This window comes from Prionailurus bengalensis, chromosome E1 (assembly GCF_016509475.1).
Source record: "Prionailurus bengalensis isolate Pbe53 chromosome E1, Fcat_Pben_1.1_paternal_pri, whole genome shotgun sequence".
Classification (NCBI taxonomy): Eukaryota; Metazoa; Chordata; class Mammalia; order Carnivora; family Felidae; genus Prionailurus; species Prionailurus bengalensis.
Window position 1 is genome coordinate 23,279,799 of NC_057347.1, and position 12,915 is coordinate 23,292,713.

Consider the following 12,915-nt stretch of genomic DNA (forward strand, 5'->3'; position numbering starts at 1 on the left):
TTACAAAACATGGGTAAAAACAGACTTATAGTTTCTTGTCTCTAGTCTTCACAATCACAACTGGCCTGGGTTGTAGTCTGATTTTGGCCAACTTACTGCCTGTGTGGCCCTTGACAAATCATTTAAACTCTTTATACTTTCTTTTTTTAAGCCATTTAAACTTTTCTTATCTGTAAAAAGGGGGAAGTAACAGTGTCTCCCTCATTTGGATGCTAAGATTTATGGAACTTTATAGTTTACAAAGTATTTTCACAAAGATCCCATTTGATTTTCACAACAAGTAACAAATGGCAAATTGGGGGCTCCGAATAAATAGTGAGTCCATTAATTCTGTCAGCAAGTATTGGTGAGTGTCTTCCATGGTGCAGTTGCTGTGCTAGCATTGATGAACAGCGATAGATGATGCAGACATTGAACAACAGGGAACCAGACAGATGGGATGTGTGCTTTCACAAAGCTCACATTCTAGAAGAGGAAACAGATAAAACCAAGTAAACAAATAACTACACATTATGGTAAAGGTTTTGAAGGAAATAAACAAGGACGTGAATTACAAGGAGAAGGGGGCAAGGTAAAGCCTACTTTAGTTAGGATGATCCACACTCTAATGAGGTAATAAAAATGAAGTCTTGACAGAGTTCCAAAATATGAAAGAGGTGATATTCCAGAGTAAGGCTCCAGACCACTTTATGCAGAACTTACAAAAGGAAATAGCTATGAATATGCTAGGCATCCCTTAAAGTCCCAATGCCACTGTAGGATTAAAAAAGATTGAGAGTGAGGAGGAATAAGGATATGTGAGGAGATTTTCTTGGGAGAGATTTTTGCCAAGCTAGGAATTCCACAGTTTGGGGGTTATCATCTAAACACAAGCCAATGAAGTGGGCCTTCAAGTCCTCCCTGAAAGCTTGATATATGTTTCTTCAGTTGGTGATCAGCAAAGGGTAGGAATGTTCATTTCCTTGGAGAAACCACATTGTCATTTGCTAGGGTACATTCCATCAGAACTCAACAGACTGGTATCAGTATACTTTACAATATCTGGGTCATTCAGTCTTGAATAACAGTATGCGTGGGCCACTCAGGTTGCAACCTAAGATGAGCCACACCAAACCCTGATCCTTTCCACAGTCTCTATCACACCACCTCCACTGTGATGATCATCCTTCTAGCCCAGTGTATTGGATATCCCTTGTGCACTGCTTTGAATTCTCTTGGCCTTACACTCTTATTCTTAGTCTAATCATTGCTACAGCAACCAGCTTCTATCCGGCATCTCCTAGCTTAGCACAAGTTAAGGCTTTTATCAGAGTCTTGTCTTGGACTGTATCCCAGTACCCTCCACCTCTCACTTTTGCCTCAGGGCTTCTCTGTGCATCTAGAAACTCCCATAAGAGCCACCACCCACTGATGCATGCTCAGATGAAAAGCACTGGAGAGCTGATGCTTGGTGGGGCAATGCTTGAAAACAGAATTCAAAGGCTGGCAGATATATGCTTCCATCTTCCATTCCTCAGGAAGGGGGTTCTGACAGCATTCCATAAAGCTTCTCAGAAAATCTTGAGGATTGAGCAAATACCACCCCTTGCAATGGTTAATTCAATAGCCCATATGCATATTGATTCCCCTTTCTTCCCTGTTCATTCCTGAATAAATCACTCATATAACAACCTCATCTAAGGCTCTGCTTTGGAAGAACTCAGACTAAGACATCTGTGACTCGGCCTCAGCTCCTGATCTTCTCTGAGCAAGTGCTTGAACATCACAAATACACATACATAACATACACATACACACATCACAAGAATAAGCAATAATATACAAGCATAATGAAATCTAAAGTCAAACAAAAAACATTCCTCCCCCAAAAGCCCAAAGTCTTTAGAAAACTAGCTCTTCTAAAGCATGCCCCCAATTGCCATTGCTAAACAGAAGTGTTTGTCTCAAGATAAAACATGTATATTCAGGTGCCTTCAAGGTTTTCCCTAAGAACCATTGATGATAATTTGTTTTACATTTGCATAACTCAAAAGGCTTGAGATGACCAAATGTAAATTTCATGCCTTCACTTCTTGGGTGGCTAAAAACTGTTTATAGCATTTCAAATGGCTATTTTCTTTTCCTGTTTCTTGCTTTTAAGGTTACAGGAAATCTTGGGGTGTCCAATCTCAACTAGGTCACCCTCGGGCAGGTTATATTTCACATGGCTTGAGTTTCAACTCCCAAATTACTTTTCTCGTGTGAAGTGCCTCAAGATTCACAAAAGGATGCAGAGCTAGCTGCAAGGAATACTGGTTACTATATCCTTTATGAAGGGTGGTTTTGTGCCTGGGAAAAAAGGTAAGAGCCCAAGATGTCGCAGACCTAGCAGTTTCTGCCATTGCCATCTACAACGGCCCCTCCCCAACTCCAGTCCGATTTTTTTTTTCTGAAATTTATTGACAAATTGGTTTCCATACAACACCCAGTGCTCATCCCAAAAGATGCCCTTCTCAATACCCATCACCCACCCTCTCCTCCCTCCCACCCCCCATCAACCCTCAGTTTGTTCTCAGTTTTTAACAGTCTCTTATGCTTTGGCTCTCTCCCATTCTAACCTCTTTTTTTTTTTTTCCTTCCCCTCCCCCATGGGTTCCTGTTAAGTTTCTCAGGATCCACATAAGAGTGAAACCATATGGTATCTGTCTTTCTCTGTATGGCTTATTTCACTTAGCATTCCAGTCCGATTTTGAAACGCTAGTACTAAATAGGCATGTCAGCCCTGCCCAGGAACAAACTTTCTAGGAGGACAAATAAAGTCTCAATTTCAGTCAGGGCTCAAAGCGAAGTGGGCGGCAAGTAAAGCCTCCAAGCCGTTTCTGAAACCCATTCACACAGCAGTGCAAGCAGATCCCAACGTCTAGGAACGCCAGCTCTGGTCTAAAGAAGTTATTTCCGGAGCTGGCCCCCGGAGCCGGGAATGCCCCGGAAGTATTTCCCTGTGGTCCTACGTGGGAAAGATGGCGGCGATGCAAGTGGCCGAGTCGCTGCCGGGCGGGCAGGCGCGAGACGTTCCAAGAGAGCCACCGCCCGAGCAGGGCAGTGGGTTCCGCTGCTTATCGGCCAGGCTCTGCGCCCTCCGTCCTGACGACAGCAGCTCCGCCCGCACCGAGATCCACCTGCTCTTCGACCAGCTCATCTCTGAGAACTACGGCGAGGTCGGCGGCGTGGCCCCGGAGGTAGGCGGCCTGCTGGGTCGGGAGGATTCGGGCCACGCCTGCTCGCTCCGGCCCCACCCTCAGAGACCCGGGCTGGCAGCTCTCGCCGGCCTCTCCTGGCCTCTCCTGGCTTCTCTCGGTACCGCTTCGCATTACTTAGTTCCAGGCATGCTTGCTCCCTCCGACTGTGGCAGTCTCTGCCCTCCTCTGTCTGGAAGACCCCGCAATGCTTGGCAAACTCGGCATCTTTCAAAACGCCACTGATGACTTCTGCTCTGGTAACACCGCAGGTGTCATTTGGTCCGCCCCTCGCCTCCGCTCCACTCTCTGCATACAAAAACACTTTGTATATAAAATTCACGATTACCATTTACTAAGTAATGGAACTCGGACCGTCACGTACTATATACCGCGCACGGTTCTAGGAATCTTACAACGTCGGTAATATTAGGTCTGTTTTACTGTTAAAAATACGGAGGCACATAAAGGTCCAGTGTCATATTGCTGGCGAACGGCAGCGCTAGAATTGGAGCCTAAGTCTGTCACATGGTCCCTGCCATTTTCTGTTCCTCCGTGCTAGCTTTTCCCTCTTTGCCTCCTCTTTAGAAGTACTTTGACTCTGAATAATAATAATATTCACGCACATCGGGCCTTGGAGACTACTTAATGAACTCCTAGAACTCTTGACCCAGTCATGCCACTGCCTACGGTGCTCAGAGGCACCTCAAACCTGACAGTTCCTAAAAATGAGTTACATTATCTCGACAGAGACCACTGTATCCCCATCCCGTCCCCTCCCCCCACTCAGGGAAACATGAACAGTCTGCCAAATCACACTGGCACAAACACTGGTGCTTTCCCTTTTCCTCCTCCCGGATCTATCCACTCTGGATTCTTCAGACTCTATTTCATAAATGTTTCTCATCTCGTTTTCTGTGTTCCCTTGCCAGTGCCTTAAGCCTTCAGGGCAAGATGACTTTTTCCTGAACTCTCCTTAAACTTCTGCCTCCAGTCCCGCCCTTCTCCATACCATTCTTTGCTTTGCTGCTAGAGTGCTCTTTTCTTCTGTGGGAAAAAAATCTGACTAGAAAGCAAAGCTCTGATTTGGGATGATCTTCACTACATACTGTAAGTGATCAGAGCAAGTTACAGAACAGTTCATGCATGCAGTGTGACACCAGTATAGGGTGAGGAGCCTGTTTAACAGACTGTGTATATTTATAGATGTAAAGCGTTCACAACAACAAATGGAAGAGTTGACAACAACAAAATAGTGTGTATCACTAGGGAGTGGAGTGGAATTCGGGGAGTACTTGGGAACTTTTGCTCTATTGATGTAATTTGATATTTTTACGTCAAAAATAATGTGCTTTTCCAGTCTCCATCACTTCTTTTGTGCCCTGTGTGCAGTCATTTAAAACCTGCTCTTCCTCAAGCTTCTACTAGTGTTTCACACCTACTGGTGTTCCAGGTTTTGCACACTCCATTCCCTTTGCTTGCGGCGTCTTTCGTTGCTTTGTATGTCTGGCAGATTTTTAAGTCATCCTTCAGATCATTCCAGGTTATGTTTAAACATCACCTCTGTAAGACCTCCTTAATTACCATTTCCCCATAGAGTTTGTACTTAATTCTTTCAACATTTAATTCACTTTAATGTTTTGTGAGTATTTCTAGATAATGAGCTCTTTGAAGTTCAGGAATATGTTTGTTCACCTTTGGATCCCAAAGATCTAACACATAATAGGTGCTCCAGACTTTTAATTCAGTAAACATCTATAGAGGAATGAATGGTGTGATTTGCAAATAGATTCCCCGCTTTTTTTTTTAGAATTACCTAATTTTACATTAAACTTATACACGTGTCACTCCTGATTTTCCCAGTGGCCTTGAAAATATGGTTTGCTTGCTTTCTGTTTTCTTTTTCAAGATGGGAATGAATGAGTTTTATTTTTTAATTAAAAAAATTAATTCCAGTATGTTAATATACAGTGTTGTATTAGTTTCAGGTGTACAATATAGTGATTCAACAATTCCGTACATCACCCAGTGCTCATCATAACAAGTGCACTCCTTAATCCCCATCACCTATTTCACCCATCCCACCTATTTGCACCTCCCTTCTGGTAACCATTAGTCTATTCTCTATAGTTAAGAATCTGTTTCTTGGTTTGTCTCTCTCTTTTTTTCCCCCTTTGCTTGTTTGTTTTGTTTCTTCAATTCCACAGATGAGTGAAATCATATATTTGTCTTTCTATTATTTTGCTTAGCATTATACTCTGTAGCTCCATCCATCCAGGTCATTGCAAATGGCAAGATTTCATTCTTTTTTATGGCTGAGTAATATTCCACTGTGTGTGTGTGTGTGTGTGTGTGTGTGTGTGTGTGTGTGTGTGTATACACACCACATCTTCTTTATCCATTCATCTGTTGATGGACATGGGCTGCTTTCATACTTTGGCTATTGTAAATAACGCTGCTGTAAACATAGGGGTGCATGTATCCCTTTGAATTAGTGTTTTTGTATCCTTTGGGTAAATACCCACTAGTGCAGTTGCTGGATCTTAGGGTAGTTCTATTTTTAACTTTCTGAAGAGCCTCCATACTGTTTTCCACAGTGGCTGCACCAGTTTGCATTCCCACCAACAGTGCATGAGGGTTCCTTTTCCTTCATATCCTTGCCAGCACCTGTTGTTTCTGGTGTTTTTTATTTTAACCATTCTGACAGGTGTGACATGATATCTCATTGTAGTTTTGGTTTGCATTTCCCTGATGGTAAGTGTTGTTGAGCATCTTTTCATGTGTCTGTTTGCTTACTTTTTGGTATTTTTAACTTCGGTGTGTGTTTTTATATTCTGGAAGCCTCTCTTTGGCTATTTAATTGCACTCTCTACATATGTAGAAACTCTGGAGTTTTTAGACTGACAAAAACCATATTGTGTCTTTTCCTTCTTTTTAGCACATCCCATTTCTGTGCTATCATTTAATTTTCTTCCTACTTCCTGCCTCACATTGCATCTTTCTTCATTTTGAGTGTGAACATTGCCTTTCATTTTTCTGTTTGGCTGTGTTTGGGGGACAGAGGTTGCTTCTTTACTTGACTAATAAATAGGCATATCACCTTTCATTGTTTTTTGTTTTTTTGTTTTTTTGGTTTTTTTGGTAGGATGTCAGTGCTCTTCTTGTCCAAGCTTGCCGACTGGTGCCTCTTAATCAGAATCATCTTGTCAGCAAAGTGTCTCAACTTATCCACCATTTACTTAACAGATTACAGGTAATCATGTGCATAACTTTAGAATTTATCATGAATTAAATAAGTACCTTTGAAATGCTACACCTGTGCTAGGTGCGATAGGCTGATCTTTTGAGAAATTAGAAGAAGCACTTCCTTACTAGGGATGATATTAAATATAATTCTGACCAAAAAAATTATTCTGCACAATTCTAGAAGTTTGTCCATTAGAATTACCCCTTTCTGTTTGGTTCAAGAAAGCAATATCATTGAGTCCCCCAGGTCTTAGAATTTTTCATGGAAGATGTATTTGACCAAGATATATCTAAGAATAAGTTGAAACAATCTACTACTCCTTTCCTACCAATATGTTTTCCCCTTTCCCATTTTTGTGGTCCACTTTTGATCTTCATAAACATAAGTAGCTTGGGAGCAAGAGGACACTAGATAGAAAGACCCTTGGGGCGCCTGGGTGGCTCAGTCGGTTAGGCATCCGGCTTCGGCTCAGGTCATAATCTCACAGTCCATGAGTTCAAGCCCCACGTCGGGCTCTGTGCTGACCGCTCAGAGCCTGGAGCCTGTTTCAGATTCTGTGTCTCCCTCTCTCTCTGACCCTCCCCTGTTCATGCTCTGTCTCTCCCTGTCTCAAAAATAAATAAACATTAAAAAAAAAATTTTTTTTTTTAAAAGATAGAAAGACCCTTGTTATTTATAACAAGGTCCGTGCTGTAGCTCTCCTTTCTCCAGAATGTTTTCAGTTTGCTAAATAAATCTCATATCTTTTTAGGAACAGTTCAGACATTGAGGCTGTTACCATAAGATGCCACATGAGGATGTGAATGTAGTTAGCACAAAATTTACAATTAGCACCATGTAACCTTTTGGCTGCTTTTGGCTGCAAGAAACAAAAGTCAACCTAGAACAGCTTAAAAACAATTTTTTTTTTAATTATATCATACCACAATCCCCAAGAGAGGCACTCCAGGGGCACTTTATGAGAAACTTCCTGACATTTTTCCATTCTGCTATCGGTGTATGGGCTGTCCTCAGCTAGCATCTCTCCTAGTCAAGATGGCTGCCTCAGTTCCAGGCATTCCATGCGAAATAAATAAATAACCCCCAGCAGAAGCAAAAAAATGATTTATTTTGTGTCTCTGTAAGAATGAGGCATGTTGTTGGGGCACCTGGGTGGCTCAGTCGGTTGAGCGTCTGATTTCAGCCCAGGTCGTGATCTCACAGTCTGTGAGTTTGAGCCCCGCGTCAGGCTCTGTGCTGACAGCTCAGAGCCCGGGGCCTGCTTCAGATTCTGTGTCTCCCTCTCTCTCTGACCCTCCCCCATTCATGCTCTGTCTCTCTCTGTCTCAAAAATAAATAAACGTTAAAAAAAAAAAGAATGAGGCATGTTGGGGTGCCTGGGTGGCTCAGTTGGTTGAGTGTCCAACTTCAGCTCAGGTCATGATCTCACGGTCCGTGAGTTCGAGCCCCACGTCAGGCTTTGTGCTGACAGCTCGGAGCCTGGAGCCTGCTTCAGATTCTGTGTCTCCCTGTCTCTCTGCCCCTCCGCCTTCATGCTCTGTCTCTCTCTCTGTCAAAAATAAATAAACATTAAAAAAAATTAAAAAAAAAAGAATGAAGCATGTTGTCCCCTCACTCTCCATCAGACCTCCCCTCATATCTGGCTGGGGAGACCTAGGTCTGATCAAGGGAATAGTATTACCATGGGTGACTGAAACCAGGGGTTAACCTTGACTGCACATTAGAATCAACTGCAGGGCTTAAGCTCCCTAGATGATTACACTGTGCAGCTCAACTTTTATATCAGGGTTTCCCAATCTCGACACTTACTGATATTTTGGATTGGGTGATTCTTAGTTGTAGGGCGGCTCTCCTGTGCATTGTAGGATTTTAGCAGCATCCTTGGCTTCTACCTTAGAAGGCAATAGCATCCCTCTGATTGTGACAGTCAAAACTGTCTACAGACATTCCCATTTCCTTGGGAAATAAGATTTCCCCTGGTAGAGAACCAGTATCTTAGCTAATTAGGATTTACCCTCAGGTCCCATGTGCAAGAGGTGAGTACCCAAATAAAATCAATACTCTGCCAGCAGGAGAGAGGAGATGAGTGTTGATAAATAAGCAGTGTCTGCTACCTGTGACGTCCTAAATGAAATGAGGCTGTTTTCAAGTTCAGAATTTTTCACACTGGTACCGTAGCTTCTGAAGGTTTACTGTTCTCAGATGTGTTACCTTTGTAGCACTGGCAATTGGAAAAGTTCCTGATCACAGATGGCACCTACAGCCCTTAATCAACTTTCTAGCTTTTGATGACAGTTTATCTCAGTTATTCATGAATTGTTACTTCGATTAGCCTCCTTTGTCCCAACATGATTATAAAGTTGATGACAAGGATATGCAGTCTCTTCCCATTGTATGCTCCACATCATAGTGAGACATAGCTATTTAACAGGCATTTATATTCATAGTGTGTTTGTTGAGCATTTATGATGTAGAGAAGCCCATTTCAGTGGCTTGAGTCTTACATATCTGTGTATTTACAGCTACCAGTATCTGGTTGGCTCCAGGAAAAACTGCAGGGACTTTGCCAGGCTCTATTTTGAGTGGAGGGAGTAAAGGGGAGGAAGTGAGCAAGGCCCTGGGACAAGGAGAAGGCCCTGTCTTGATCAGACGTTCAAGGCCTTTAAAGCTGATCTTTCTGACACTAAAAAGATGGACACATGTGCCCTTTCTTTCATAGCCTGGTTCAGATGAGCATACATGTCTGAAAAAGATAAAAGTATTTTTTCTTACAAGTTAGATGATGCATATTTTTTCCTGTATTGATAGGTGATTGTTGATGAACAAAACCTGGATTTCCTGTTGGCATATACTATTTCTGCTATTCAGCAGTGTAGTTCCTGGACACACATGGAGATTCTCCAAGCCCTGGCAGCTCTGGTTTACTGCAATGGCTCAAAATGTCAAAAGGTAGTTTAAACTGTGTTCTGCCTTTCCTTCCAAAGGTTAGGAACACAGGCTCTGAACCAATAGACTCGTGCTCAGGTTTCCATCCTGTCATTAATGAGATGTGTGACCTTGGTCAACCCTTACTCAGCCACCCTGAATCTCATTTCTTCGTGTATACGGTAGATCCTTTGAGGATGAGGTGAGACAGTCCTTGTAAAGTGCTTGGCACTTGCTAAACATGAACCTCTATTGTTATCGTCATCCTTCAGTGTGCACCCAAGACTGAAGAGCTTCAGCAGCTACCTGGGCTGAGAGTGATGATCGCTACTGGTGTTTCAGGACACATCTTTGCATGCCCATTTGAAAGATTTAGCTAGCAGCTAGTCTTTTGGGACTTAACCACCCATTAGTTAAAAAAAATGACACCCACCTAAAGAGTAATAATTTTCCAAGAAGCCTTTTCTGACGCATGTTAGCTGTTATTTTGTTCTAGTACCTCCCAGACTTGCTCGGCAAGAGCGGGATTTTGATGAAGTTGAGTGACTCGGCTCAGCCCGACCCTGAAGCTAGGAGAGCTGCAGTGCACTGCATGGCAAACTTGTGTCTCAGGTATGTGAGTCTGGCCGCATCTCCTGGCTGTGATGAGACAGGGGCTCTCATGTCTGAAGCCAGAGCCAACTTAGAAAAATAACCTACTTTGTGTTTCCCATGTTCCTTGCTAATAAGATCATCGTATATTGTTTATTTTAGTAGTATTTGTTTAAAAAGGTAAAGTAAAGGAAAAAATAGACTAGGATCTTATCCCTAAAATAGGGAAAGAGCAGTACATATGCAATATGTCAAGGTTTTGTTTTCTGTTGATACAAATTCTAACCATATTAAGTCTTCTAGAAGGATATAGTCATGAATTTAAGCTTTGTTGAGGCCTCTATCAAAGCCAATTTCTTCTAAGAAAATGCAACCAATCCCATCCACCAAATTGTAGATTCGTGCAATGGAAACTGAGGAGCACAGACTTGAACCGATGTATCTTGTCTCCCCATTGCGGTGTTGTCCAGTGGGGAGGAGTCGGGCTCAGCTGTGTGATTCTAGCCAGACAAGACCTGTGTGCATTGTTTCCCTCTACACATTGAAAAGTAGAGTTAAAAAAAGATTTCTTTCTCCATACTTCTTCCACTACAAACTTCTGTAACTTTTCCCTGTGGAAACCCCTCTTCCTTCTTGGTATTCATTCCAGCCATGTGGTATTCCACAGCCGTAGCTACTTACCCAAAGGGCAGTCTTCCTTAATATAGTTTCATCTGAAGGTACATTCCAACTAGTCTGTATTACTGCTATTTTTAATTCTTATTCTTTTGCAAGCCCCATTTCAAAGGAGACTGAGTTTGAGTTACTTTCTCTGTATGTGTTTTAGTGTACCAGGACAGCCATACTTGGAGGAACCCTACCCAAATATCTGCTTCCAGGCTTTCTTGACCACTTTACAGTCTCCAAAATCATCTGATATGGATGATATCACGTTTTGCATGGTAGGTGGGGCTACCACTAATCTTGTGAATGTTACAGATGTGTCTAGAAGCAGTAGTCGAACAGAAGCTGTGACTAAAGAATATAATTTGGTTGTTGAATCAGTTTTGTCTGGAGATAAAGGCATAAGTGAGATATTTATAACCTGCAAAGATGGAAATCATATCTTTCAGGTTTAAATTACAAAACAGTTTCTGTTTGTTTTGTGGTTCTAGATTTTTGAAGAAAAGTATTTTTTCCCCTCCTGACTATAAAAGCAATACAGTTTCAGACTAGTAACAGTCTTTTAGATGGAAGGGAAAGGAGATTTCAACAATATCTGCAGTATTACTTCTTTTTAAAAACTCTGATGCAGATATGGCAATTTGTTAACATGCTTTAAATTCAGAGTGACACATTTCAAAACTTACAGATCTGAGGTAGTGAAAGTTCCCTGTAGTTCCCTGCTCAGATATAACCACCTGGAACAATTTGTTCTACATGCCCCTAGACATTTTTTTCTGTATATAAACGACTATATTTTATAATTTTTCAGTGGGATCATATTAAATATGCTGTTTTTTACCACTGTATCTCTTTTTTAAAGTTAATATTTCTTGGGCATCTTTTCAGTACCTATTAATGTACCTCATGCATTTCTAACTGCTGTAGCTGGGAGACGTTGGGCAAGTTACTTAACTTCTTGAGTCTCCATATACTTTTTCTCTCAAATGAGACGAATGATACAGTTACATGAGCGGTATATGAAATACATCATTTAAAGTGCTTGGCAGATGCTTCCTGTTATCATGATTGAGTTTCCCATGTAGCAGAGGGCTAGCTTCTTACATAATGATTGTCATAACAGATGGACATTGAAGTTTCTTCAGTGTTTCCACTATTTCAGAAAAAGGCTATGTTCCACATCCTCTCTGTGTGGGGAGTGTTTTTTAAGGACAGTATCTTTTTTTTTTAAGTTTTATTTATTTACGTGATCTCTACACACAACATGAGGCTTGAACTCACAATCCTGAGATCAAGGGTTGGATGCTCTACCGACTAAGCCAGCCAGGCACCCAAGGACTATTTCTTAATGAGAATGCTGAGTCAAAAGATCAATCTCGATCAGAATTGCCCTCTAGAAACCTGTTCCCACATACATTCCTTTGACTTTAAGAACTAGTGAGGCTGCTGTATCATAGAGATTCCCTGCTTCCAATCTCTGCTGCCACTTTTCCATCCCTGTCACCTCCTTCCCACTACACACCTCCTGTTTTTTTTTTTCCTCCTTGCTCACCATTTGTACATGCTAGCTTATAAACATGTACAGTAAGACCACTCTTTTCAGTGAGAACACTCTGTTCTTCTGGAAAATAATTAGTAGTTCATCACATCTCTCCTCTAGATCTTCTTTCTTTTCCCTTGTTGCATGATTTTTTTCATCATTGAAAGACTTCTTCATCCTAGGTGGTGCTAGGAAGCTGACCCCTGGATAACCAAATTTTCTGTACCTTTTAACTTGGCCTCTTTTCTCCCCCAGTTGTTACAAAATGCATTGAAAGGTATACAGTCTCTTCTCAATGGGGGTAAGATGAAACTGACACAGACCGAGGAACTTGGAGCTCTTCTGGCTGTGCTAAAGGTAAGTGCTCATCGCGATGAGTGTCTTCCCTGCTCAGACCCCAGGCATAGGGACCACTTTATGTCATTTCTCTAAAGCTAGCTTTTGGGCAGTATATATTAGGAGATCGTTCAAATGTTCATATGTAGGCATATGTCAAATTAAGAACTGAAAACAGTAAGCTGTGCTTTAAGTAAATTCATCAAAATTCTAAAACTTTACGTATGAATCTTCACTTAGGAAGGGAATAGCTTATGATCTGTAGACAATTTAATTGTAGATCCTCTTAAACCTGTTTGTACTTGAAAGAGGAACCAGGGCTTCTCTTTGGCTCTTGGCTCACATAAGTAGACAGGCCAGTCAGATGGCAATTAGTAGGCTGCCTCCTTTCGTTTCTG

General features: G+C 41.8%; 1 protein-coding gene across 2 annotated transcripts in view; it reads left to right on the forward strand.

Moving 5' to 3' along the window:
• Window positions 1–2,970: 2,970 nt before the first annotated feature.
• The window catches only part of HEATR6 (HEAT repeat containing 6), a 35,529-nt gene continuing 25,584 nt past the window's right edge, over window positions 2,971–12,915 (forward strand). The window contains exons 1-6 of one of the 2 annotated variants that reach the window (XM_043583749.1): window positions 2,971–3,218; window positions 6,361–6,468; window positions 9,271–9,411; window positions 9,884–9,999; window positions 10,805–10,919; window positions 12,437–12,538. In XM_043583749.1, coding sequence (XP_043439684.1) covers window positions 3,000–3,218; window positions 6,361–6,468; window positions 9,271–9,411; window positions 9,884–9,999; window positions 10,805–10,919; window positions 12,437–12,538 — 801 coding nt within the window. In that variant the 5' untranslated portion in view covers window positions 2,971–2,999. The remainder of the gene's footprint in view (window positions 3,219–6,360; window positions 6,469–9,270; window positions 9,412–9,883; window positions 10,000–10,804; window positions 10,920–12,436; window positions 12,539–12,915) is intronic. The other variant, XM_043583748.1, reaches the window with a different exon arrangement.